Genomic DNA, 27,089 nt, shown 5'->3' with positions numbered 1-27,089 from the left:
TTTTCTGTTTCAGCATTTTAGTGACATAAGGTATTCGTACAGCCGAAATGCTGCTGCTCCACTAGAAACAGCAGTGAAAGGTGCACTACCCCCAGAAAAGCAGAATAACTTCAACACATTCTATCCAGATTACAAACAAAACCATCAATCTTTAGAACTGCTTGGTAAGGCACAAAACACCGCAGGTAATATCTTTGATTACTGGGAAAATGTAACTAAGTGAAAATCTGAGTGTATTAGAATCTTTATCTTCTAATAATGGAAAGGTCTGAAGAGACAGACTGCAATCAAAATGCTCAATGGCATCTTGGTTTTCTGTAAATTGTAGAGAAATAAGCTATCTTTTCATTCTCCAAACAGAGTGATTCAAATTTTTCTCTACCAGGAACATCTCATGTGAGTTCTGAAGCCTTAATTCCTCCACTGAATCCTCATCAGGTTTTTTTTGACTGTGATGCTCCAAGCTATTTGCAAAAGAAATCGTGTTCTTCAGAAGTAGTTACAGGAAGGAAGCAGAATTTCTTTGCTGTGCCAAAGGACTGTGAAGATTTTGCTCATCTAGATGTTATGAATTCTCTTCATGTTCAAAGACAGCCTGTGAGGATGCGCTATAGCTCTGGTCATTCTTCCAAAAACTCTGAAAAAGAGAATTTCTTTGCAACTTTCAGTGACTGTGAACCTCAGGAGAACTCGCAATGTTTTCTAGAAGAATTCAGAGACACGACATTTAAGAGCCCAGAAATTCCAACTGACCAGACCCCATGGAATGACTCTTCACCCACAGGTCCATGTGATTCATTTGCACCTGATGGGTTCCTCTCTGATTTCTTTGTTGACCCAAAAGAGCTTCAAAGTCTGAGTTTTCTCCCCCAGATCGGTAGAGAACCTAAAGAAAAGAGAAAACAATGTCCACCATTCTTATGGACAAAAGAAAAAAATAGAACAGGTATGTCCAAAGCATATATTTGCTGAAATTCTGTTTGTAACTCAACTGAAACAGAAGTATCTGTAAGACTAGATTTTGTATGTTCTTCAAATAGTTGTTAAAACAAATGCAACCCAACTGTTGCATGTTTCCTTTACTAAAAAACTTACTTGCATACATTTTTCTTCTGTGTTAAAAGATTCCTAAACATTTGTTTTCTGGTTTGAGCATAAAGAATATTACAAACAAACAAACACACACACAAAACCAAACCAACCAAACTAACAAACTAAAACCAGAATTGTGTTACTGCCATTATTTTTCCATGGTAAAATATTGGAAAATGTAGTTTTCCAATATTGTAAGCTTCATCCTCCTCTGTCTTTGACAGTGCCTGAAATGTGTGTAATAAACATGCCAGAATTATTTTAAAAGTTATGAGAAAGATAATTTGTAAACATAGGTTTGGACAAAAGGGTTTTTTTCCCTAAAGGACAAAAAATAGATTCAGCAGATTCTGAGAGTGAAATATAGATACTTCTAGTGGCTGTGTTTTGGTGGTGGTGTTCATGGACTAAGAATTTCACCCTGGCAAGTTTAAAGTTTTAGTCATACAGTTCCCTTATTCTTGTGGGTTTTTTAGCTAATGTCTCCAGGGCTAAACTCTCTACTTGAAATAATTCCAAAGCATATTTATTCAAATAGATGGTATAGTGTGCACTTCAAAACTTTGTTTACCCTGAAGGTGTATACAGACCTTATATAAAATCTTCTGGATTCTCTCTTTTTCTTTTTTTTTTTTTTTTTTTTTGGTAGTTTTTTATCTCTGGTTTTCATTCTCAAATATAGTTAGCTTGAGGCCCTTTTTGATAAGCCATACTATGTATCCATGGAGTCCTAAAAGCAAGAAAGCATCAGTAGTCCCTGTTAGACAATGTATTACTGTATCATATATTGTAGGGGTTTTTTTTGTAATTGTGCTGCTTCTGTATAGGTGAAGTGCCACATTCTTTAAAGATCCAAGCGTCTTAAATAAAGTGCCTAACTCCTAGTACAGATGATTTAATTTATGTTTTCTTGTTGCTACCTGTTGTTAAACCTGTTGCTGGTACAGGAAGGTCAGCACAGCATTAAAATGCTTTTACTAAATAGGTCAGGCTCATTCCCGGAAACACAAGTAGCTAATTGATATCATTGTTTCCTGGGCTGCTTAAGGCAATTATGGAAGTAAAGAGAGGAAAATTTAATTGGATATGGTGAACTGCTTTTGATTTTCAGCCTCTGTAAATTAAAATGTTTGTACAGAAACTCTGAACAGACCTGTTGCTTCTCCATTGTGATTAAATTTGAGACCTGGGGTATTCCTGCGTAGTTAACAGTATTTCAGTAACCTAAAACTGGCACTGATAGTATGAAATTCTAAATACTGTAGTTTCAGTAGAGATCAGGGCAGATTCTTCTAGAACCACATTCGACACTATTCTGTAAACACTGTGATCATAGAATCATAGAATGATAGGATGGTTTGGGTTGGAAGGGACCTGAAAGATCATCCAGTTCCAACCCCCCTGCCATGGACAGGGACATCTTCCACTAGACCAGGTTGCTCAAAGCCCCATCCAACCTGGTCTTGAGCACTGCTAGGGATGAGGCAGCCACAGCTTCTCTGGGCAACCTGTGCCAGTGTCTCACCACCCTCACAGGGAAGAATTTCTTCTTAATGTCTAATATAAATCTGTCCTCTTTCAATTTAGACCCATTGCCCCTTGTCCTGTCCCTACAGGCCCTTGTAAAAAGTCCCTTTCCAGCTTTCCTGTAGGCCCCCTTTAGGTCCTGGAAGGTGTCCCTGGCGCCTTCTCTTCTCCAGGCTGAACAAGCCCAACTCTCTCAGCCTGTCTTCTTAGGAGAGGCACTCCAGCCCTCTGATCATCTTTGTGGCCTCCTCTGGTCTTGCTCCAACAGGTCCATGTACTTCTTCTGTTGGGGGCCCCAGAGCTGAACGCGGTGATCTCCGACTGATAACTTTCTGTAATACTCTTCCCAGTAGGGCAAAATTATACTTAAATCTGAATCAAATCAAAAAAGGAGAAGTGATTTTGGCTTTAGATTTGTGAAGAATAGGGTCATTTTACTTTATTATTCAATAGCCAGGGGAAAAGTAAGTATGCTAAATAGTTGTGCATGCTAATGCAAAACAAACAAACCAACCAACCCCCACAAAACATACAACCAAAACCAAAACCCACCTTAATACAGTGAAAGCCTTCTGAAGTCTCAGATTTAAGAAATGTGAAACCCCAAGTTTAAGAAATTTGTACAGAGTCAAGTTAAAAAGACGCACTAGGATCCCCCAGGGATTTCTTCAGATCAAGCTTTTATTAAACCACAAACAATTAATTCCAGTATTTCCACTGGAACAGATGAAAGCCTTAGGTCAATGTTAAAGATTTCTGACAATACTTTTTGTAAAGACTAAACAGGGTTTTCTTACAGTGACTTATTCTGAATAAGCAACTACTCAAATATTTTACTGTAAAAATAATCTTAAGAACGTAAGTAGCTTTTTTAAACAACTCAGAAACATGAACATGTCTCTGGTTAAAAAGAAACAACTTTCACAATTATTAAATAGTACTGAGTGTGATATTAATGAAATAGAAATAAGCATTAAATTTTTTACTGAAATACTGAAATATTGTGGGTAAGCATAACATAGGTTGATGTATTTATATTGCATAAGGTCCTGTATTATTACTACAGGATGATATGCATGAAAATGATCAGCAGTAAGTGGTAGTTAATCTGTACACATTTGAACTTATGGCAGTTGATACTTTTCACACAGCATACTGGTTAGAGCTAAAATCTGTTACTGCTTCTGAGAAACACATAGTTAATCTGCATACATGTTGTATTTGTAGTTTATCATATACGAAATTTCTTTGCACTTCTTTCCAGATTCAGGATTTGCAGAAGTACCAGAGTTCAAAAAACGAAGACTGACATATGAAAGAGTCCCTGGAAGAAGTGATGGACAAACACGTCTCAAATTCTTTTGAATGGAATGGAATGGGGATTTGAATACTACACACACTTTTTTAGATTCTTAAAGTCTTTCAAGGGAAATATAGATTAAATTAAAAATTTTATTCATTTTTAGAGAGAAATTAGGGTTTGGCAATCCTTACTAATTCAGAATTCTTTTGTATGTTTTAAAAATTTTACTAAACAAACTAGTTCCTTGAACTTGGAGAATTAACTGCTTCTCTGTTTGTTCTCATGGGTGATATAAAGTTACTTTATCACTCTTTATGCAACAAATAAAATATGGATGAAAAAAACCCAGACACTGAAGCTCATAGAATTTTCAAGGCACCTATGTTTGTTCCCTGAGCATGCAGCTTTACAGGCTTAAAGACAGACTAGATATGCTGGACTCTCAAAGCTGCTCATAAAAGTTTTAGAGCTTTCTTGCACTCACTGTGACTCTTTGTATTTTTCCCTTGGGCTCAATTCTACTTCTTCACCTCTGACAGCTCCTTTAAAAACTCGTGTGATAAGTTCCTGAACTGCCTTTTATCGTAATTAAGCTACAGAAACAACTTATTTGTTTTATGGACAGTTTTATTTGTTTTATGTAAGAGATACGTTGAAATTTATGACTCTAACAGATTTGATTTAGAGAGCTTGGCTGTGACCCCAGCTCTTTCATAATCTGGTGGAGGCCATTTGTTAGCATCCACTTTTTTCAGCCTGCTACTGTGCGTCAGCTAGTAGGGAGATGAGAGTCGTGTGGGAGGCAGTGACAGATAATGTAGGCTACAGCTGGAAGAGGTGAGACGTGAGATAGGGGGGTAAAAAAAGGCATCTCAATTGCAAGCTACAAAAGAGAGAGGGTAGAATAGTACCCCAACCCTCACTTCCCATCAGAAGATTTGGCAACGAAACAGGAAATACGTGTGGGAGCAATGGTAGACAGTAACTCCATTCTGCTGCAGGAATGCATGCACGGTTTGCACAGGCATGCCTGCCAGCTCCAGTGCCTGCTCAGCGGCCTTCAGCTGAGATGATTCAGTTTTAAAACTCACAAATCTTTCTGAGTTTGATGCAATAACAGAAAGAAAAACAACAAGTTTATGGTTTATGCTTTCACTAAAATACTTTCTTGCCTTTTTGAGTCTCAAAAGTTTAAGTGCATGTTCACTTCTTGGATAAATAAAACCAGCACTTACGGGAGAAAGCTCTGGTCTCTCAGAGCAAATGGAGTGCTGATGTTTAGCTGAGAATTCCTGAAAGCTATGATGACAGCACTAATAGCAGTTTTAGTTCACACCAAATATCCCCAAACTATTTGTGCCCAAATTGTTTGCAACACTTTAGAAAACACCTTTCAAGTGTAAACTTAAGAAGCCATTTAGCAGAATTGCGAACAAGGTTTCTGTACTTTACTCAGAATAAGAGAAAAAGTGAAATGGAAATTGCAGTTTGCTTACTATTTGTGGCCCATTTTTGTGGAACTTGACCTAACCCTTTTCCTTCTCTTTGATTTGTGGGTTTGGCTCTATTTTTCAGAACTGCCTCCCAAATTGCCAGGCTCAGGAATCTGTTCTTTCAAGAATGCAGCTCAACAAAGTCTCAGTCAGAGACAATCACAGTGCAGAAAATGATAGCTGCCCCTGCCAAACTATGTATTTATGTCCTCCTTTCATGCAAGCAAAGGCTGACGCCAGAACTTTTACATGAACAGTCGTGGAAGACTGGCTCAGATAATCTCTAGATCACTTCAAAAATAAATGCATGTTGGCCATGTTGAATAAGGAGAGAAAATTCAAGTGCTGTCTGCGTTGTTTCCATTAGGTAGAAAAGATGTCAGTGTACAGTTAGTTACTGGGAACGCAGTGGAAAATAAGAGAAAGGGCTTGCAATGACCAGTCGTTTTTACTTTGTTTATGACTCTTGATCTCTCACAGGTATGTACACACTGGCAAATTTATCACAGGTGACATTCTCCCCCTGCCTCGTATCTGTTTAATGTGGAGGATTTATTGCACAATAAAGATGCATTTCCCTTCCTCCTAGGTCATCTATAACTAAAAATAATTAGGAAGCAACTAATTCTGAACCACCAGTCCTCCATCAGTGGGGAAGGACACTCAGTTCTTGGATCAAGTTTGTGAACTGCTCAGTGGGAAGGCAGGTGGCAGCTGTACGTGGGGAAGAGCTGTGCTGCGGCGCTGTGGGAGGTGGCAGTGGCAAAGGGGGCCTTGTGTATCATGTGAGGCACTTGGTGCATGGTGTGTACTCACTTGATGGGCTTTATTGTGGGCATCCTGTGGGACCTGCTGCCATGAACCTGGCATGAAGGCCTCTGTGTGCTCTGTGGCGTGTTAAGACCTCAGCAGACAGCCCACTTGGATGGTCTTTGGAAAAGCAAGCTAAGACCTTGTTGTACATCCAGAGTTGTCCATCCCACTGCAGATGGCATGTGTTAGAGCAGGGGCAGCAAAAGGTGATGCTTGTCCCTCTCCAAACCACCCCACTGTTCAGTTTTGCAAAGAAGAGTGCAAAGGTGGGTACACCTGCAGCTGGAGATGAGACATTGTCCTGTTGACTGGGCAGGTAAGAGAGACCCTATTCTGCCTGCAGCAGCTGCCCAGGCTTGTTTGTCAGGTTCCTGCAGGGGAAAAAGGGACCTGCAAAAGCTGAACTGCTGAGATGCAAGCTGCTTCATTCAGCCAACACAAAATAACCAGCAATGGCATGCTTCATAAAACCGACTCCCAATAGGAACCCAAGAACCTCAACACCAACCTACCCTGCTCTGGAGCTTGTTCTGACACCTGACTTTTGTCATAGACCATGCCCTGCAAGGGCAGAGGTGGCATTGCTGTCATCCCTCTCCCTGCTTGTAACCCACAACTCAGCTGCATGCTGCCCTGAGAGCAAAGGAGCACACTCCTCTGAAAAGACAGGAATCTCTGTCTTCCTCCTGTGAGACTGCAGAATAACCACCTGCTTGCTGGTACACCAAGGTGGAGTGCTCCCAGTCCATCTCACAGCTGCTGCACAGTGTTTCTACCCATTGCTGGTGCAGGGTGTGGATGCAGTCAAGACCTCCAGAATGCTGACAGTGCTGCTCCTCCAACGCCTGTGGACCATGGTGCTCCAACTGGAAGATACCACACAGGGGTGGGCAGGGCAACCAAGAGACAACAGCAGTTGCGTGGCTGGGTGGCAGTGGCTGCTTTCTTCTGCACACTGCAATTTGGCAGCTTCTTATGCCAGCTCAGCAGCCGCTCCAGAACCCAAGCTCCAAGTGAGGACGCTAAGCAGGGAAGCGTACGCTGCAGGGGAGCCTGGGCAGAGAAACAGATGTGAGGACAGGGAGAAGGTTTCACTGTGGGAGGTGAAAGAGATACAAAGGGCTTGCCTGGGAGGGAGTGGGCAGGAGCCAGCTGATGGCTGTTTGAAGGCATTTAATGCATGATCTCATTCCTCTACCCCCTCCCCGACTTGGAACATTTTGACCTCAATCTGAGTGTCTGACCACCTCTGTGCAGGTAAGAATAACCAGGCTTCCTCCAGGCTTCTGCAGCGTATGCATCTGTCAAGTACTAAAAGAAAACCTGCTATATTCAAAGAGCCTACAATGAAAGGAAGCCAGAGTGAAGAAAAGCCCTTAAGGAAGGATGTTCTCCCTGTGTTTATTAGCAAAATACACACTGGCAGTATTACAGGACGCATTTCAGTGTCTTCCTGCAGGACAGCAAGCATGAAAACCTTTTGCCAAAGACTGAACTGGCCGGAGGACACTCATTGCCCCACTTTAGGTAATACTAATGAAAAATAAATTCTTAGATTGCAAAGTTCATCCTTACAGTTTTAAAATGCATAACGTTGATAACGTTGTTACCACCTACCACAGAAATGGTAAATAGCTATAAATAGGATTTTTCTATTAATAAGACAGCAACCTACTCTTCCCAAAAAGCCAAACAGCTTGAGGCCTCCCCTCCCACTGCAGAATCAAAGTATCCTCTTCCTTACAATATTTGCTCTTTGTTACAATTAAACAATGAGTTCAAAGCCAGTAGGGAAAGGAATTTTATTTCCAAACTTTGAAAAGAGTACTACAAACAATAGAAAGTAGACAACATTACAAACCTATTAAAAAAAGTTAGTTGTCCTTGTAAAAGTGCTCTATAAAAAACTGAAGGCAAATGACCAAGCACATTTTAGTATTTTTGTGTGTTGTAAACCTTGACAATTACACATGCAACTATCTTCGGGTGTTCACAGATTTTTAGTGTCTGTTTGGTCACAATTTATACATGTCAAGGAAATTCCACCACAACAGTAGCTTTACTAATACAAATTAGGAGAAGTATTACAGATTAGAGGTCTTGTCAGAAAGCCTTAGGAATCAAGCCTGTGCTACACACTGTGTCCAGCAGTTTCTAATATGTGTCATTTATGGACTTAGGTGCACATGAAAAAGAACTGTAGTTGGTTCCAGTTTACTAATGGAAGCAAAATTCTCCTGAGAACATTACTTCAGTACTAACAGCATTTAGTTTTATATTGTAACAATTCACTTTTTAAATGTTTTATTTTGGAAAAAAATCCCAACCAAATACTTTCTATTCTCATTCCAGTGTAACAGTTTACCAAGATAGGAATGAGTAATTTAGTAAAAATCCAGGTCTTTTTCTTTTCTAAAATGTAAACTTCTCAAGTAGTATTTGTACAGTTAGCACAGTGTAGTAACAATGGTGCCAATTCTGAAAAGAGTAACAGTTGCATTAGAAAACTTTTTGAACATTAGCAAAAGACAGTGAAGTTCGGATACACAAAAGAACAAACATAAATATTTAGGACATTGGTTTAGCCACACAAGTTAGGACACAGAGAGACTTTTCTTGTGAAGGAAAGGCAGTTGTTAGTCATGTCATGCTTGAAGGCAACTCTCTGACGACCTTCCCTGTAAGAGGAAAAATAACTCCATTAAAAATGCCGTCTTCCAAGCTGACACATTTCTCTCACAAATCATGGCACAAAAGCTCCTTTGCACTGAGAAAAACTGAATAAGCCCTTTCCTTTGTTGGGTATCGGCATCCTGAATACATCTAAATATTTTTAATTGGCTTTTTGACTTTGCTTTCATTTTTTTTGATCCTAAGATAACTAAATAAAAAACTAGATAACTCATCTATCAGCAAAAGACTACTAAACAACATCCTGGCCTGAGCTGTGCATTTCTAGAAGTATCATAAATTTACCATCTGACTTGTTTGAGAACGTATTTTGTATCCTGTTTAGATGAAGCAATCAAACTTGAATCCTAGAAATACATATATACATACAGATACACACACAAAATAAGCAGCAGAAAGGCTGCTCTGATAGCACAATAACACACGCAACAGTCACTACCAATTTTATCTTATTTGCAGGAAGAATTAAGAGTAGCACCTAACTTAAGAAAATCTTCTGCTGGTGCTTCACCCCCACCTCCCTCCTCCTGAGTTCTTCCAGAAGAGCATCTCATGCTCAGTTTTATTTCTCTTCAGGTTCAGTCCTGTGTTGTCAAACCTACGTAGCAACAATCAAAGCACACTATTGATGAGGCACAAGCACAGCTGCAATCTCAGGAACCCTGGCTGCAGGAAGGGGAAGATTCTGTAAGTACTTCACATTCCAGTTTAAATTCTGCCCTTAAAAAACCCCCATTCATTTTCACTTTGATAGCTCTCTCAAAGAAAGAACAGAATTCAGTGGTTCTTCCGCTCTCTGTAGTTTTTTCAGCTATTAGGAACTATTTTTATTTTTTCTTTTGAAAAAGAGTAACTCCCTTTGACCATCCTACTTCCACCTTTGTTTGTCATGCAAAAGCAATAACATTTTCCAGTAAAAGTTTGGTGTCATCCTGCCTACGACTACAAGCACACATGGCCTCTATTCCTCCTGCTGCAATCACTGATACACATGGGAGATGCAACAGTGGGAATCACAGAACTGGATCCCAAAGATTTGCAAACACTGGACAGTCACCCAGCCTGCCAGTGTTCCACAGGTACAAGCAATGCAGAGTGCTAAGGCAGGCAAAGTTTAGGGAGTATCTCATCTTTTAGACCCGTGCTGAAAAAGGTTATGTAGGGTGTGATTATAGATTGCTTCAGCTCCTCTCAGCTTCCATGGCTTTTGGTGCTGTACCAATGTACAGTTGTTCAGTAACAACAGAAAAAGCCCAAGGACACACACAGCCAAATGAACTGCTGTATGACATTGAAGACAACATGTATTTTAACAAGGTTCTTGCTTAAGCTGTGAGCTAGTCATCAGAACACATGCAACTGCTGCGGCTTTGTCTTACTTCTTCAAGCTGAGTATGTGACTGGTTTGTACATCTGGCTGTGTCAGTGTGTCAGGGGCAGTTCTATTATTCTGGTTGCTGCTAATGACCCTAGAGCTGCTGGAACACAGAAACCGACCAAACAAACAGAAAGAAAACCAACCCCCAACCTATAAACAGAACACCTCTAGAAAGAGCTGTAGGAAAGAGACATGCTTCCATTGTCACACCTCATAGAAACAGAAAACAATTTGTAGAGTAGCAGGGAAGTGATGAGCACTTTGCTACCAAGAACTTTACATTCAAACAACTAGCGCCACATGCCCTTGTCCCTCTGAGGGCTTGGGTTTCAAATCCGACTTCTTGTTGTGGTATCTGTGACTTTATTACCTGATTTTAGAGTAGAGTGCAGGATCGGGGTTCTCGAAAGGGATTGCTCCCCGCAGGAACCCCAACAAGCAAGGCATCTTTGCAGGCATTTTGCATACAGTACTGCTGGAGTTCTGCAGCTGCCTGAGAGACCTGTGTAAAGGAAAAAGAGAAACAAGTCCAGAGAGGAAACTAATTCATTCACAAGCATCTATTAGGCATTTCCTCTTGAACAGCCATTATCAAACAGAGCTGGAGAGCAGCCAAGTCAGCTCTTGGATTCTAAACCAGCAAATACATCAGCACAGACACACACTTACAAAGCTCCAATGAAACACACATGAAATACTATGCCATGTGATGAACCAGAGCAGTGTAGAGCACAGAGGTGCAAGTGCAATGGAATTTGTCCTCATTAAAATGCACAGGCCTGTGACCACATTTTCCAATCTACTGTACTGTTTACAGGTTTGTATTTGAACTCGTATATACTGAGATAATTTATTAAAAGGGTTTTCATTCCCAAACTGTTAACAACACAGAGCATAACCAGGAATGAAAGCGCAAAGATTAAGGATGAAAAGCTTTTAAAATCCAAATTGCCACCTTCTCCTGGCAGTGAAGTGAGAGCTTCAAGTCCACACTCTGGCCCCAGAGAGCACAGTCCAGAGCTGTGGAACAAGCCCAGCAACCCAGATGGGATTTTGGTTCTTACAATGTCTGAAACACATGAGAAATCTGCCCTAGCACATGCTTTCATTTGCTATTGCGCTGCTTTCCTGTTCACTGCCTCCCAAGTCTCCTCCAGGACACTCATCCTGGTAACTGCCTGTCAGCATTCCAGGGAGTTGTTAAGAGAAGCATTTTCCCACAGCCTCCCAGGTTCTTTTGTACTCCTTGTACTCTTGGAGCACAGGGAGAAGCACTCACAGCAAGGATCCCTGCTAGTCCGTGGGCTTTGTCCCTCCTCTATTCCTTGAGGAGAACCACTTTCTGGAGGATGCGAAGGTCTTCGCTCTGCCCAGCCCCCTGGACCCCCTGCAGCACTAGCACCCTTCCCTCAACCACAGCACTGACCCCTTGCTGGTACCCGCCTATGGACCACATGGCTATCAGGCAGAGATGCCGCTCGCCTTATCAGGCCAAGGCTGCATGGGGCTTTTTCCTCACTGTGTCGCCTTGCACTTTGCTGCCCAACTCTGCAGCACACACTGAGCTATGTATATCCCAGCACTCCTGCAAAGACACAAACCTGAGGTTTGGCATCTGTGTGAAGATTATCCATACAGCAGCAGACTGTTGTTCCAGGACAGATCTGCCTACTCTTAGTCCTACCTACGCCCCTATAGCATTCTTCATTCCCCCTGTTCACACAGAAAGTGTGAGGGTTTCTGATGTATTTCATCACAGGGTAAACATGCTCACTGCGGCAGCCTCCAAGATGTGTGTGGGTACTTCTTTCCCACTTGGTTTCCTCTTTCTGAAAACGCTGTTCCTGTCTGCTCTCTTAGCTGGCAGCATAAACAAAATCACCACTGCGACTCTGTGCTATGGGATGTATTTTTAAAAACCCTTTCATACCCAGCTTCTGTCTGAAAACACACTGTCTGTTCACAGGAGCCAAACAACATTTTCTTCTATCCCAACGTCTGCTAAACCTGATCCAAGTGGCTCTTCACCAGCTGAATATACCCCTCGCTGGTTCTACACGGTATGTCAAGAAATCACGATGACACTTTGTATAAGACATGGTTTTAATCGTGCATCATTTCACTTGTGAAAAAGACATGGACAGGATCCTGGAGCAGCAGACCTGGAAGGTGGCTGCTGTGCACATGGCTGCATGGTCTCATCAAGGCCAAGCCTCCCTGGAGTACAAGCAAAGCCACAGCAAGTATGAGATTCATATCTGAGAAGTCCAGCTCCAGAATATGTTACTGCCACAAAGTAATGCCCAATAAACTACACACTATATTTATTATACACCCTCCCTGTCCCCAGAGAAAGTGGGGAGGGGGTATGTGCCTCAAAATGAGCAGGAACGGAGATCCAGGCTACTGCCGTCAGTGTAAAGCTACAGAAATGTTTGGTCAATCACTCCTATGTTAGACAATATCCCTCTTGCCACAGAGCCTACATGTCTGCTCTGCATTGTGCTGTTCTCACAGATTCCCACAGATCACTGCAGTGGTGAACTACGGTCACTTTTAGCCAATCAAACATCTAACAACTCAGTAGCTGCTCACAGAATTTAGCAAAAATACTGAATTGATTGGGATGATGTCCAAAAGCCACAGTGGCTTCACCTTGCAATGGGGCACTTCAAGTTTTCAACAGCCCAGGACAGGAACAGTGGGAAAAGGTGTTCTAAGTTATTTTCTAAATCAATTAGCTAAGTTCCCGCAGGCCAAGAGACTGCCACTGCCGTCAGACTGAGGAAGCTGGTGTTTGTGACCGGCCAGAGGAAAATGGCAAGCGCATGGAGGTGATGACAGAAGAGGAAAGTGCAGGATACAAATTAATTTGAGCTTCATCCCTTCACAGCCTGTGCTGGATGTTGTGCCCGGCTGGAAAGAATCGGTTTTGCAAAGCGGTTGTGGACACCCCTCTCTCCCCGAACCTGCTGGGAGCCCCGAACCTGCTGGGAGCCCAGAGCTGCCTTGGATGGGTCTGCATGGGTGAATCTGGGCTGACGGGAAAAAACAAAAACAAACGAACAAAATAACCCCCAACGAAGTAACCAAACAAACAAAAAAACCCACAAGCAAACTAAACAACAAAAAACCCCAAACCAATCCCACGAAGCCAAGCCTCAGGAGCTGGCAGATGACAGGACCGCCCCGCTTTGTCTGGAAATCCTTAGGCAGAAGAAGGTCCATGCGTGCGGACGAACCCGCGTGCGCTCCCCGGTGTGCCGGGGGCACAAACCACGCCGCCTCCCCCCGCAAGCCCCTTAGGTGTGAGGAGCTGCTCCCGAAACCAGCTTCTCGTGCGGAATTAACGCGGTGCTGCCGCGTCCCTCCCCGCAGCTCCTTCCACCCGGACACACGCACGCCTCGGCCTCGACTCGCCCGCAGGGCGGCGGCGCGGGCAGTTAGCGGCAGGAGCGGCCGGTCCCCGGGCGAGGCGCCCCCCGCCTCACCTTGATCCTCTCCACGGCCGCCTCCAGCTTCAGCTGCTCCACCAGCCGCTGCATGGTGCTCAGGCTGCCGCCCGACGACATGGCCGGACCGCGGGCCACGCACGGACAGAAGCAGGCGGCGCCGCGCGGCTCAGCACAGCTCGGCGGGGCTCAGCGCGGCTCCCCGCGCCGCCCCCCGCGCCGCCCCGGAGCCGCCCCGGGGAGGGGAGGGGCGGGGCCGGGCCGAGCCGAGCTGGGCCCGGCCCGCTCCGCCCTCAGCCCGCCCCGCTCGGCCCCGGCGGGCGATCCCAGCCCGACCGCCTGCGGCGTCTGGCGGCGGCCCCGGCTGCGGGAGCGCGGTGCCGCGGCGGTAGGAAAGCGTGTTGGTTAAACAGGAGAGGATGGAGAAAATAAACAAACGAGGGGACGAAAACAGGGAGAAGAAAAAAGTGGGGAAAAGAGGGGGAAAAGGGGAAGCGGGGAGGAGAAAGTGGGGGGAAGAAAAGGGGGCAAAGAGGAAAAAAAGGGGAAAGGGGGTGAAGGGGAAAAAGGGAAAGAGGGGGGAGGGCAGAAAAAAAAGCAAAAAAGGGGGAAAAGGGGCAAAAAAGCGGGGGAAAGTGAAGAAAAAAACAAAAGGGGAAAAGGGAGAAAAAAGCAAAAGGGGAAGGGCAAAAAAGAGAAAAAGTGGGGAAAGAGGAAGGGGGGAAGAAGAAAAAGGGGGAAAGGGGGAAGAAAAAAAGGGAGAGAAAGAGGAGAAGGGGGAAAAAAAGCAAAAAAGGAGGAAAAGGGGCAAAAAAGCAGGGAAAAGGGAGAAAAAAGCAAAAAGGGAAGAAGGGGGGAAAAGGAGAAAAAAGCAAAAAAGGGGGGGAAGGGGCAAAAATAGAGGAGGGGGAGAAAAAGGGAGGGGAGGAAAGACAGGAAAGGGAGTTCTAAATATTCTGCAAAGATTTAACCCTGCAAAGAGAAGCCCACTCTGCACACAGGTAGCTGCTAGGCTCAAACTGCTGCCAGTGTTGCTGCATCTCCCACCTGCACTGTTCATCACCATTTCATTAGTGACCATCATTGATTCCCTTCACTTTTTGGAAGGGGTTTGCCAGCTGTCAGAACTTGCAGGCCTGTTGAAAAGTTGGTGGGATGAAGCTCATAGCCTCAAGTGATTGCTCTGAACATAGGGATGACCAGCCGTGGACACGCTTGAGCCTCATGCAAAGCCTCAGCGTGAAAGGCCTTGGCTCTGAATACCTTTGCATACTGAGTGATGTGTACGTTTCACCTTACATACAGTATGTATTTGGAAGTACATACATGGTGCACAACAGACACAGCTCCTTGAAAACAGTAGATAGGAGGTAAGGTGGTTCTTCTCCAAGATCCTATGACCTCGCCACTCTTTTCCATGCAAAGATGTCATGGCTACCCAGTACCAGCAATACTTGGCTCATGCAAAGACTTCTCTCTGAAGTCATCTCAATCTACACTGGCTCCACTAGGTATGGTACTCCTCAGCAGTCTCATTCCTGCTTTATTTGGGTTTTTTTTCCATGTGCACGTAATTGCTTTGTCAACTTTATCCCAGGATAGAATAGGGCCCGAAAACCTAGGCCCAGAAGACAGGCATCATTTCGAACTACAGTGATGTGTTCGGCTAGAAATGCTCAGTGGCCTCAGCTAATGAGTGTCACTCAATGCTGACAGCTTTGTAAAGATATGAGTTTTTCTCTATCATTCATCATGGAGATGTGATTGCAGTGTCACTGCCCAGCAAGTTTTTGCTGCAACCCATGAATTTATGCCTACATCTGGTTATTTTCAACAGGCTATACATCAAGAAAAGAGGGAACTCCATGTTGAGCCTGCAGAATGGCTCATTTCCAGCAGGTTGTTCAGCCCCTCCAATACACCCGTTTCCCGCTGTGGTGTCAAGTCAGGAAAATTGATTACAATGTCAGCAGGAAGGGAAAACAGATCTCTGCTTTAACCGCTTATCTGTATAACCCAAACGCTGGGCTTAGAAGGGAAGGGATGGCGCAAAATGAGGCAAAAAGGCAAAAGCAGCACAGCCTGTGAAACTGTGGTCACAGGTTTAGATCCTCCTGCATGACTTGCCTGTTTTTTTTCCAGATATAACTGTCTTACCTAATAATCAACACAATTTTACTTGTGCTTACCTTTATTCCCTTTGTTTCTATCACAGCAACTTAATCTTCCCCCTTCCACTCTTGCAGCAGGCTGACTCTGGTTTGGGGAATGAGGCTGTGAAGGTCTCTTACTCCACGAACATCTTTGCAGTGTCCCTATGGTTACTTCATGAAAGCAAGCACAGCTTATTCTAGATACCTTCTTTAACATAATTTGGATTTAAATTGACAATTAAATACAAAGCGAGTAACGTTTATAGCTACACTATTTGCAGCAAAGCTGAAGGACAAATTTATCAGTTCCTCTTCAATTTTACTAATGCACACACAAGCTAGCCATTTAGCATAATACTTCCAACCTGCTTTTGAATATTTTAAACAGAAAACTGAGATGACATTCCAAGAACTAATGAAAGCTCAACTAGCAAAAGAGGCACGGAAGACAGAAACTCTTCCTCAAAGAATGAGAAAAAGTCACCTTTGCAGAACCAGAAACAACTTGCTTCAAGAATTAATCAATAAGGATTTGAAAACTTTTAGCTATTACAGGCTTTGGCAGGAGTAGCAAGTTCAAGAGCTGCTCTCCCAGAACTGATCTCCACAAAAGCCAGCTAACTTAGCACCATCTTCAGTAGAAACACTTCTGAGGAACTTGCTTTTACAGGTGTGATAAACAACAGGAGAAGCCCGGTATGGTTATGGCACCCATCTGCCCCTTCCCTATAAAATTCCTGAACAGTAATACAGGAACAGAATCTGTTTTACAAGCAAATAATGGAAACTCAGATCTGGGCTGAGTTACAGAGGAAACAACAGCATGCTGCTGCGCATTATTTATTCTCAGGACTCTCAGTTCTGACCAGAATAAAGAATACTTTAGATTTTAAAACAAATGCAGTACGTATATAATATAAACTTTTATTTACATAAGGCATCAAAATTGCCCTTTTAAACAAAAGGGTCATTTTCCCTTTTACCAATACTTTGGTGAAAGAAACGTCACATTTAGTAGATTAATATTCACTGGTATACTTGTTCTGAACAAGCAGGTACAATCAAACAAGAAGATGAAAAACCAAGCGCAAAAGATCTAAGCATACTATTTCATGAATCACTCTGTAGAACAAAGAATTAAGGCTTGTCTGCATCACAATCATGATCAATTATGCATCATTTATTCCCACAAAAAATAAAATTCTTTTCCAACTGGAACAGGAATAGCAAAAGAAGTAGTCTGGTATAATCCCCGTATTGTCTACATCAAAAAACAATTTGGCACCTTAGAAATTAGCTTTAAAAGTAGGGAGAAAGAGAGAGGAAAACAGAAAATGGCCCTTGCTTCAGAATCCTTTATAAGCATTTCCAGTGTCCGTTTGCAGGAACCCTTCAGTTTAAAGAGTAAGAACAGGACTTGCAAGGACTGATCTAGAAACATTATCAGAAAGACTAAAGTTACGGTTCCACTGATCATGAATATGAAATATATACAGAAAACACATTGTTTGGAATAATCAATTCCACACTGAGATCCCCAAGTAAATGGCATATATACATTGAGCTGAGCCTGTTTAATAGGTCTGATTTATAAAAATCATAAACCTGTATTATTTTTCAGCCTGATTTAACAATTCCTGAGTTTTAGATCACTGCTGAGCCACAGCAGTCAAAACTCTGAATGATGTAGTGAAAAGTTTTGTACATCACTTTCAACATTAGCACACATTTTGTTCAGCAACTTTCAATCATCAATAAAAGTCAGTCTTCCGGGTCCTTCATTTTTCATCCACCGCCGATACCTCTTCCATCGGGGATCCATGGCCATCTTCTTCTTTAGCTCCTCCTCTTGTTCTTGTTTGTAGACCTGAAAGACAGACAAAAGGTTTTAGTAAGGCTGAAGAAACAGCTTAAGTGAACCTGAAGGGGTAAGTGTAAGTGTTTGTAGTTCAACCATTCGCCAGCTTATTGTTTTTACAGAAGATCAAACTGCAACACAGAAGCACACGTTGGCCAACACAGAGTGCAGGAGTACCTTCAGCCTACTAGAGTCTGGATAGAATACTGCTATGGAGCTTTATTCCTAGTTGAGTTTCCAAACAGCTAAGTTAATATTTCTGCATTAAGTATTTTGCAGCATCAAATGATAAGTAATTACATTCTGTCAAGAAATTATCTAATTTTAATGAACTCTACAATTACCAGCAAAGTCAATTATCTAAAAAAAACAACAGCATCTGTTGTTATTCTGGAAGGCAGTTTATGTAGATATAGCCAGTGTAAATCTCAACACCATACAGGTTTATGTCATCTCGGTGTCATCTGACTTCTTCCTGGAATGGAATTAAATTTCATGCTCTGCTATGCATGAAGAAGATTTAAAAAATATTATAGATGAATTTATAAATATACCAGCTCAATGTTCAGTGACCACAGAGGTTTTAAGAACTATTAGGAAAGTAACAGAGGGGAAGGAAAAGTATTGTGGAGCTCCATGACGTACCATGTATTGAATCCTTAAGTCTTTTCCATTCTAAAAGGAGACTGGAAAACTGAACAATTTGCAGATAGGCATCTCCAATGATCAAAGAACCGAGAAGCTTTTGGGGACAAACACCTATGCACATTTTTCAGCCTAGAAAACACGCAACCAAGTTTCAAGTAAGGATATAGTGGTACATAGGAGCACAGGTAGCATGAGAAAAAGAGAATAAAGCATGATTATTCTCCATTTCCAATCATACAAGAGCCAGCAGGCGGCTGGTTCACAAAAAACATCCTCACAAAACCAGCTGTTCTTAGTCTGGGAGCGCTGGACAACTAACACTGGCTTTTCCACCAGAGCTACCCACCTCATAGTTTTCTCGTATCCACAGTTGCCGTTCAAGGAAGGTCTCTTTTTGATGATCTTCGAGGCTGTCAAACTGAGACTGAGACATTTTCATGTACCTTCGTATGATATACAGCTTCTCTTCCACACCGTACTCTTGCCCTTTAATGGTGAAACAGTAAATCCACCAACAGTTCCAAACTATGTATTTGCCCAAGTAAAAAGGAGCGAGAAGGATCTGAAATAGAAGAATATCATATATCTTGGGCTTCTGATAACCACCTTTTATATCTATTTTATTTTTAATAATGTCTTTGATGATTTCTTCCTCTTCTTCACGAATTTCTTCTTTAGACCGCCTGTTCTTGCCTTTTTCTTTAGTCTTGTTGAGTAAACCTTGTTGCCTGGCAATCTCAGTAGCTTGTATACGGTATTTTGGCACTGTAGCTAGATAGTTGATAGCTTCATTGTAACTACTCCACCAGCTGAAGAACTGTAATTGAAGAACAGTGAAAGTAAGACCATGTTTTATACAGACACATTCCTATTTGGAGTTTTACCGGGGGTGGGAGGGGAAATAAAAAATGCTGTCATAGACCTTTGACCACAATTACATTGCAGCAAGAGTAAAAACTGAACGTAACAGTACTTCAGAAGCTGTAATTATTCCTCCAAACTTAGTAAGCCACCTGGAAAACAGATGTATAGATGTACACGTCACGACAATACACAGTGATGAGGAAGAACAGAAGAGACTGTTGAGATTCGCTTTGTTCACAAGGATATGGCAATCTCCTGAAGGGTAATGGTAGGCTGTGCCAGCCATTCTCAGAAGCCCCCCTGGATTTATAAATAAAGTCGGTGGTGTATGAACATTTCATTACGAAATTGCTACTCATTTAAAACAGTTAATTAAGCATGGATTAAGTATGTGACAATCTTATTAGTCTGACAGGATTCACTTTACAAGATTTAACATCCCTCTCTGATCTTCAGCTACCCTCTGATTTCAATGTGGGAAACCAACAAACCAAACAAACCAACCCAAACAACAAACCAGAAATACAGTGCCTGGGGTGAACATGTCTTACTGGGGCAACTTTTTTGAAAAGGAAGCATTTCACACCATTCACCAAGACAAGGGGCACACACATACAGACATTATACAACCTTAACAAAGGCCAAGTAGCAGAAACAATAAAAAGCAAGAGAGAGGCAAAACAGTTTACACAGCCATTTACACTGAATTTGCAATCATCTGCAGCTGGACTGTGGGAAAATGTCTCCACTTACAGCCAAAATAAGAAATAAAACGTGAAGTGGAACTGTGCCACTGGAAGTAAGTCTGGAGAAAAATTAAGTATTTGGCTGCATATGCTACTGGAATTTGTTATTCCAAGCTCTCAAATTCTGATTGATATATTTTTAACTTCCAATATCCCACTAAAAAGTGAGCTGTCTGCATCACAGAATAAGCTGTATCTCTTAAACTTTCTGGGTATTTTCAATGATTTTTGAACCAGTAATCTAATAGATGCTAAAGAAAAGAGTTATGCATCTTCTTCCATTTAGATATTTGTCAGGAACAGCACAAGTTTTCTCATCTAGGAATAGACGTCTTCCACTGGGTTTAAGACCAGCCAGCAGGCAAGTACCATGCAGCTGCAAGCCTCCCCTCAGTGGGATGGGGAGAATCGAAGGGGGAAAAAAGGTGGAACAGGTAAAACAGGTTAAAAAGGTAGGTTGAGATAAGAACAGCCAAAACCAGGACAAAAACAAAGGCTGTTTCATTGACCTTGGAGCTAGCACCTTCAGAGCAAACTTTGCCGAGCTGAATTCACTTCTCTCCTGACTTCATAGCGGTGTTTAAAACACATGGCAGTGTAAGATTCACACATTATTAAGCTCCTGATATTCAGACCTATGATCTGGGTTGAGTCTTGAATTTAGTTTCCAATTAGGCTGTTTAAAAAAATAAAAAATTACGTATGCAGCTTGACAGACTGACACACACTTACTTGGAGCACTATTCCTGACGCTGCTTAGGAACAGGCTGTTCTGAGCCTGCCATGAAGAACTATGTAACTTCTTCAGAAATGCCGCATTTGTCTCTGTGAAATACCCTATCATTAGATTAAACTAATCTCTAACTTTGTCCAAGGTACCAAGGAGAGTCAAAAATTTGCAGAGTACATCTGACTTCAGATTCAGAAGTTTACCACAGCAGATAGGAACAGGCACACTGTTTAATACCTCGCGCATTACAAGAGCTGCAGATACTTCTCTTCCCGTTCAGAAACTCACTGAGCAGTGTCACGTAAACACGAAATTTTACCTGAAACACAGAGATGGCACACACTGTAACTAGAATCACTATTCTGACATCCACTTTAGGTGCCAATCTCCTGCTGTAGTAGTGATAATAATGCCTGTAATACTCTTCAGGATGATCCAACATGTAGTCATAATCTTTACGTGTCTCTTCATCCTGCGGGAAGAAATGAAAAACATGTATAGGTTCACATTCCTGTTTTCACTTACTCTGTTATAGCTGTGCTTTACATCTCACTGATGACCATGCTGCGACAAAACTGGCAATAGTCCGACTAAGTATGAAGCACAGAGGAAAATCTTCTCTCATACTCTCAATTATTTGTTCTCACATTCATCTGCCCACACACATCTGACATATGGGGTCTTAAATGCATAAGCATGCACTGCATGAAGACATCTAATACTGAAATAAAGACAGGCAACTGAAATCCTCACAGGAAGCATTTTTAATTTCAGAATGGGAAATCCAGATTGACAACAGCTCATAAATATTGCTCAGGAACAGATTTTTCAGACAAAAAATCTATTAAGAGATTGTTTTACAAATCTTCTAGAGTTAGATTACAGGGCTGTGGAATCTGTCCAACGAAAGGCCGTTTCAAAACCTTATTGTTCTTGTTTTGTCAGAGTTTTTCTCATTTTGACCCATGTAATTAAGAGATGAGAAATTGAATTTTGTCAGCCTCAAGTGTATTCCTTTCCTACCCTAAAAAATAGTTCCCTTTTTTCCTCCCTTGCAGCCTTAAAACACGTTTCTTTCTTCCATTGCCATGTTATATCTTTGCAAAGCCACGCATACTTTGCCTGATAAGCGCCCGTTACAGATCCCACAGGCTACTCGGGTCATTGTTACTTTTTTGTTTAAAGGTATATCTCTAAGGTAAAGCCCAGACAGCTCATTCTAAATACAAAGGGATTTCCAAGAGAACAAATTCTAAATACAACGGAATTTGCAAGAGAACTGTATCCTCCCTCACGCACTCTAGGACTGGCTACTGAGGAAGGTTTTTCGGTTTTCCCCCTCTCCCCGAGTGCTGGTAAGAAGCAAGCCGGCAAAGTCCACACAAAGGAACGCAAGACCGAAGCTGCAGAGCCTGCTGCGATGCTCGCGAGTGTCAACCCGAGAGGCACTGATCTCTCGGGGAAGAGATACACCTGCACGGCCGAGGTCTGGCAGCATCCCTGTGTTTAAGCCAGATCTTTTCTGATGCACGCTTCAGATGCAGATGCAGCAGGGGAGTCGCAGCCGTCGAGCAAAATTTGGAGGGGATTACGCACCTTTCAGCGCTCTTTCAAGCCATGTTTTTTCTCCTCGCCACATGCCATTGCTTGCTTTTGCCTCCTGCCGCGAAGGCGGGAGCTCCCGTGTGCCACTACGGGCCACCGAAGCACCAGCGGGCGGGAAGCGAGAAGCCGGCCCGGGGCGGCGCTCGCCCGGCCCCGCTCCTACCCGCCTGGGCGCCGCCTGCTCTCCCGAAGCCGGCCCGCCGAGGGCAGCGGCGGCGCGGGCAGCCGCGGGGCCGGGCGCCCTGCCTGCCCGCCGCCCTCCCCGCTCCCCGGCCCGCCGCCGCGCCCCTCGCACGGCCCCCGGGGCGGCCCCTCCGCCGGTCCCCCGCGCTGTCTCTTACCGGAGCGGCTCCGGCCGCGGCGGCGGTCCCGCTCTCTCACCTTGAGGGTCTCGTAAGCGGTGGCGATGAGGAGGAACTTCTCGTGCGCCGCCTGAGGGCCGCTGCCCGGGTCCCCGCGGTACCGGTCGGGATGGTACTTGCGGGCGAGTTGCCGGTAGGCGCGGGCGATCTCCGCCTTGCTGGCCTGCCGGCTGACGCCCAGCACCTCGTAGCAGACGCGCCGCCCGCAGTACAGCCCCTCTGTCAGCGCCCGCGCCGCCCGCGGCAGCAGCGCGGCGCACAGCCACAGGCACAGCAGCCACCGCCGCCCCAGCCCGCTGCCGCCTGCCGCCGCCGCCATCTCGCTGCTGCCGTCGCCGAGCGCCACCGGGGACCGCGCCGTGCGCAGGCGCGTGCGCGTGGCCGGGGGGTGGGCGGGGCCGGAGCGGGGCACGCGCGGGGCGGGGGTGAGGCCGACGCGCACCGTGAGGAGGGTGGTCGGGTCGGGGAGCGGGTCGCGACAGGGCCTGGGATTGGCACGCCGGTCTCCTTGCTGATCCCCAACAGCAGTGTCCCGCTGGGCCTTCGGTCAGGGAAGGATCGCACGGAACCATAAAACCATAGAATAGTTTGGGTTGGAAGGGACCTTCAGAGGGCACCTAGTCCAACCCCGCTGCAGGGAGCAGCGACATCTTCAGCTAGATCAGGTTGCCGAGAGCCATATCCAGCCCAGCCGTGAATGTCCCCAGGGACCCACCACCTCTCTGGACAACTTGTGCCAGTGTTTTACCACCCTTAGTGTGAAGAGTTTTTTCCTCATGTCCAGCCTGAATCTCCCCTCTTTTAGTTTAAAACCGTCACCCCTTGTCCTGTTGCAACAGGCCCTGCTGAAAACTCTATTCCCATCTTATAGGCCCCTTTTATGTACTGAAAGGTCACAATAAGGTCTCCCCAGAGTCTTCTCCAGGCTGAACAAGCCCAACTCTCTCAGCCTTTCCTCATAGGAGAGGTGCTCCATCCCTCTGACCATTTCTGTGGCCCTTCTCTGGACCCCGTCCAACAGGTCCATGTACCGAGGATTCCAGAGCTGAATGCAGTATCCAGGTGGGGTCTCACCAGAGCAGAGGGGCAGGATCACCTCCCTCGACCTGCTGGCCAGCACACGGTTGGCTTAATGGGCTGCAAGTGCACACTGCTGGCTCATGTCCAATCTCTCATCCACCAGCACCCCCAAGTCCTCCTCCCCAGGGGTACTCTCAATGCCTCCATCCCCCAGCCTGTGCTGATACCGGGGGTTGCCCCAAGCCGAGTGCAAGAATATCTCATGGAATGCGCCCTGAGCACACATTTCATTTGAGCTCACTCCTGTGAGACCGGGTTTCACTACCTGTGCCGCGCTGGGTCAGCGCGATTCGGTGCCAGCCCCAGAGCCCTTTCCCGAAAGGACACGTGTCTGCCGGGGAACACGCCTCCTGCTGTCGCATCCGGAGTGTGCACACTGCCCTTGGTGGTGGCGGCAAGAGAAAGGGCAAAATGGGCAAGAGAAAGGGCATTAAATCCTTCAAAATGGGCATTTGGCCCCACAGCTGCTTCCAGAGGGTTTTCTCCTGCAAAGGCTTGCTTTGGAAACGAGGAGTCCCTCTGCCTCGGTGTCACTGTCAGGAATCATGGAATCAACTGGATTGGAAAAGACCTTGAAGACCATCAAGTCCAACCATCACACAAGGACTGCCAAGTCCACCACTAAATCATGTCACTGAGGGCCTCATCTACACAGATTTCAACACTTCCAGGGACAGTGATTCCACCACTTCCCTGGGCAGCCTGTTCCAATGCCTGATCACTCTCTCTGTGAAGAAATTGTTCCTAATATCCAATCTAAACCTCCCCTGTCACAGCTTGAGGCCATTTCCTCTTGTCCTGTCACTTGTTACTTGGGAGAAGAGACCGACTCCACCTCACTACAACCTCCTTTCAGGTAGTTGTAGAGAGCGATAAGGTCCTCCCTGAGCCTTCTCTTCTCCAGACTAAACAACCCCAGTCCCCTCAACCGCTCTTCATAAGACATCACCCCGACAACAAACCTCTCCCAGGAAGATCACTCAAGCTTGACTCAGGGAAAATTCACCACAGACGTAACCAGAGAACAGAGAGAACACAGGCCATTCTGCTAGGAATGAGTATGCATCTTACGCATCTGGCCTCCTCTGCCACTTATTCCTAAGTGTTTATCATTTCCTTCAGAGACAGATGAGCCTCACATCAGCTTCCTCAAAAAAATCCTACCTCTTTCTTTGCAGCTTCTTAGAGCCCAGCCTCTCAGCGCTGGAAGCCAACATTTAACTCCCCAGATTCTGAGCTTAACAAATAAAGCAAAACTTGTCCACGGCCCATTTTGACGTCGGTTTTTTTATTACTTTTCTGAGCTGAGGAAGAAGCCAGTTGTGTGTCACTGTGCCACCTGGGCTCTCCTCTGCTGGAAAGAGATGGCTCGGGAGCTGTTGGAGGGGACACCAGCTGTGCCAGGCGGTGGGAGGAGCTGTGCCAGGCACTGGGAGGAGCTGTGCCGGGCGGTGGGCGGGTCTCGCCGCCCGCGGGGTGCAGGTGACACCGGGCGCCTATAGGGGGCGCAGCTGCGCCGCCCGCGGCTCCCGCTCCCTTTCCCTGCTCCGCCTCTGCGGAGAGCACCGCGGCCGTCATGGAGGTCAGCGCGGACTCGGGTCAGTCTGCTGGCGCCGCTGCCGCCTCTCCTTGGGACGCACCGGGAGCCGCGGGCGGGGCGGGAGGGCGTGAGGGGTCAGCGGGCCGGTGCGTGTGCGCGGCGGGGGCGGGCGGCCGGGACGGTGGCTCCTTCTAAATATAAAGCGGCGGTGACGGGAGGGCGGGCGCTATCGGGTTCCGCCGTCCCTCGCGGCGGTTGGCGTCGGGGTGAGCTGCAGAGAGGAGAAGAAGGAGGAGGAGTAGGAGGAGGGAGCCGGCCCGGTGACTGTGCTGAGCGGAGCCGGCGGCGGAGCAGAGGGGCGGGAGCGGCCGGGGCCGGACGGCTGCGGCGCGTCTCTCGCTGTCTCCCCTCCCTCCCTCTTCCCTCCCCAGCTGGCAACATGGCTGCAGCCGCCGCGGCTGCCCAGGACGAGCTCAGTAAGTGGCTGAGATGCCGGGGGCTCCCGGTCGGGCGCCGTTCCCACGGGGGGCGGGCGGGCGCGGAGCCGGGCCCGGGTCTGCTCGGCGGAGCCCCCGCTGCGGCGGGGCCCGGCTCCCGGCCCGGTGCGGCCGTACCGGCGGCGGGGCCGGGCCCAGGCCCGGGCCCGGCCCTGCGCAGACATGTCGGGAGGCGGAAGCCGAAGGCTGCGGCGGTAGGGGCGGCTTGCCCCGGCCGCGGTCCCTCCGCGGGCACGGGGGGCTCGCTGCGGCCTGCGCCCTCTCCCGCCGCTGCGTGACCTTGCGGGGCCGCCCCGCCGCCCGCTCGGTGCGGAGGGGGCTGCTCGCCGGGAGGACCCGCGGAGCCGGCAGAGCTCCCGTGCAGGGGCAGCATCCGCACCCTGCTGCAGCCCGAGAGGGCGGGCTGCAGCCCGTGGCTGGCGGCGCCCGCTCCGCTTTGTTCGGCCGCTGTCCGCTCGCTGCAGCACCAGTGTAAAAACACGGCGTGCCGAGGCAGCGGCGTGCTCCCTGAGGCGGGGAGCGCTCACGCTGCCGGCGCAGTGCCGTGTCTCACGGTAGGTGTGCGAGCACATCCTCAGCCTCTGCAGTTCTCGGCACATGATTACAGAATCGAAGGTGCTTGCGTCTGCGCCCAGCGTGCAGCGCAGGGGAAACCCATCTCCTGCCTTCTTGTCGCCTCTAAATCCCTTTCTCTGTCCGGTGCAGTAAACGATCAACTTCTCTTTGGAGAAGCCTAAGAAATTTTAAAGACCGTTTTTTCTTTTCCTGTATTGGAGTAGAGCTAGGTCTTAGACGACTGTGAAGAGTTAATAGCAAGATAACGTATGACTCAGCCAAATGAGAGGGCCTCTGCTTGCCCTGAAATAGTACTTGGCAACCGGTGGAGAGGAAGGGCAGAAGAAATCCTTTGAACATATTCGTGCTATTGGCTTTCAGTTCTAAAACATTTCTGCCTGATGTGTCACTTGGGTTTTTTCGTTGTTCTCTGTGTGCTGCTGTGTAGATAGATCCTTGTTCTGCTCTTTGTTAGATGTAAATGGAACTAGGCTGAGTGGAATGAGGCATAAAATGATGATGAGGATGTTCTTTATGTAGCCAAAGAGCCGGGATCTCGTGATGGAGTAGGAAGGATCTTACAGTTACACTGATCCTTGAATTGGAGGACACAAATGCCAGGCTATTTATTCTGTCGACAACTGGGATAAATTGTAATCATGACCATGAAAGACCTCACTCCTGCTCTCATCCAAGAGTTTC

At 45.8% G+C, this 27,089-nt stretch overlaps 4 protein-coding genes across 16 annotated transcripts in view; 2 read left to right on the top strand and 2 right to left on the bottom strand.

Moving 5' to 3' along the window:
* The window catches only part of SHOC1 (shortage in chiasmata 1), a 53,100-nt gene extending 47,114 nt beyond the window's left edge, over positions 1-5,986 (top strand). For 4 of the 5 annotated variants that reach the window (XM_032919692.1, XM_032919691.1, XM_032919695.1 and 1 more), the window contains 3 exons: positions 14-164; positions 386-946; positions 3,884-5,986. In XM_032919692.1, the coding sequence (XP_032775583.1) occupies positions 14-164; positions 386-946; positions 3,884-3,984 (813 nt within the window). In that variant the 3' untranslated portion in view covers positions 3,985-5,986. The remainder of the gene's footprint in view (positions 1-13; positions 165-385; positions 947-3,883) is intronic. The other variant, XM_032919693.1, reaches the window with a different exon arrangement.
* Positions 5,987-8,011: 2,025 nt separating this feature from the next.
* Positions 8,012-13,981, bottom strand: LOC115601331 (guanine nucleotide-binding protein G(I)/G(S)/G(O) subunit gamma-10). 3 transcript variants are annotated; one of them, XM_030471216.1, is made up of 3 exons: positions 13,789-13,981; positions 10,668-10,799; positions 8,012-9,585 (listed from the first exon to the last, which is right to left on the bottom strand). In XM_030471216.1, the coding sequence occupies exons 1-2, from the start codon at positions 13,867-13,869 to the stop codon at positions 10,674-10,676; spliced, it is 207 nt and encodes a 68-aa protein (XP_030327076.1). In that variant the 5' UTR covers positions 13,870-13,981; the 3' UTR covers positions 8,012-9,585; positions 10,668-10,673. The 3 variants fall into 3 exon arrangements, with proteins under 3 accessions (XP_030327076.1, XP_030327075.1, XP_030327077.1); XM_030471215.1 differs by having other exon boundaries at positions 8,012-8,906; XM_030471217.2 differs by having other exon boundaries at positions 8,913-9,517.
* A 2,822-nt stretch (positions 13,982-16,803) lies between these two features.
* Positions 16,804-23,088, bottom strand: DNAJC25 (DnaJ heat shock protein family (Hsp40) member C25). The gene is made up of 4 exons (XM_030471214.1): positions 22,735-23,088; positions 21,068-21,220; positions 18,755-19,225; positions 16,804-17,769 (listed from the first exon to the last, which is right to left on the bottom strand). Exons 1-4 carry the CDS (start codon positions 23,032-23,034, stop codon positions 17,647-17,649), a joined length of 1,047 nt encoding a protein of 348 aa, XP_030327074.1. The 5' UTR covers positions 23,035-23,088; the 3' UTR covers positions 16,804-17,646.
* Positions 23,089-25,298: 2,210 nt separating this feature from the next.
* Positions 25,299-27,089, top strand: part of ECPAS (Ecm29 proteasome adaptor and scaffold) — a 63,746-nt gene continuing 61,955 nt past the window's right edge. For 4 of the 7 annotated variants that reach the window (XM_030471195.1, XM_030471201.1, XM_030471200.1 and 1 more), the window contains exons 1-2: positions 25,357-25,462; positions 25,767-25,811. In XM_030471195.1, coding sequence (XP_030327055.1) covers positions 25,372-25,462; positions 25,767-25,811 — 136 coding nt within the window. In that variant the 5' untranslated portion in view covers positions 25,357-25,371. Of the gene's footprint in view, positions 25,463-25,766; positions 25,812-27,089 lie in introns of all 7 variants that reach the window. The other 3 variants (XM_030471197.1, XM_030471199.1, XM_030471196.1) reach the window with 3 other exon arrangements.

Source organism: Strigops habroptila, chromosome Z (genome assembly GCF_004027225.2).
Source record: "Strigops habroptila isolate Jane chromosome Z, bStrHab1.2.pri, whole genome shotgun sequence".
NCBI lineage: Eukaryota > Metazoa > Chordata > Aves > Psittaciformes > Psittacidae > Strigops > Strigops habroptila.
Note: the sequence above shows the minus strand (reverse complement) of the source record. Positions and strands in the feature narration are given on the sequence as shown.

Bases quoted from the DNA above. Each gene is read 5' to 3' on its own strand.
- DNAJC25 (XM_030471214.1), bottom strand. From the start codon at position 23,034: ATGGCGGCGGCGGCAGGCGGCAGCGGGCTGGGGCGGCGGTGGCTGCTG. The intron at 19,226-21,067 runs GTAAAATTTCGT...CTTCAATTACAG, and splicing joins GTGCCATCTCTGTGTTTCAG to TTCTTCAGCTGGTGGAGTAG. The intron at 17,770-18,754 runs GTGGGTAGCTCT...TCTGTCTTTCAG, and splicing joins GGATACGAGAAAACTATGAG to GTCTACAAACAAGAACAAGA.
- LOC115601331 (XM_030471216.1), bottom strand. From the start codon at position 13,869: ATGTCGTCGGGCGGCAGCCTGAGCACCATGCAGCGGCTGGTGGAGCAG. The intron at 10,800-13,788 runs GTGAGGCGGGGG...TCCTTTACACAG, and splicing joins CGGCCGTGGAGAGGATCAAG to GTCTCTCAGGCAGCTGCAGA.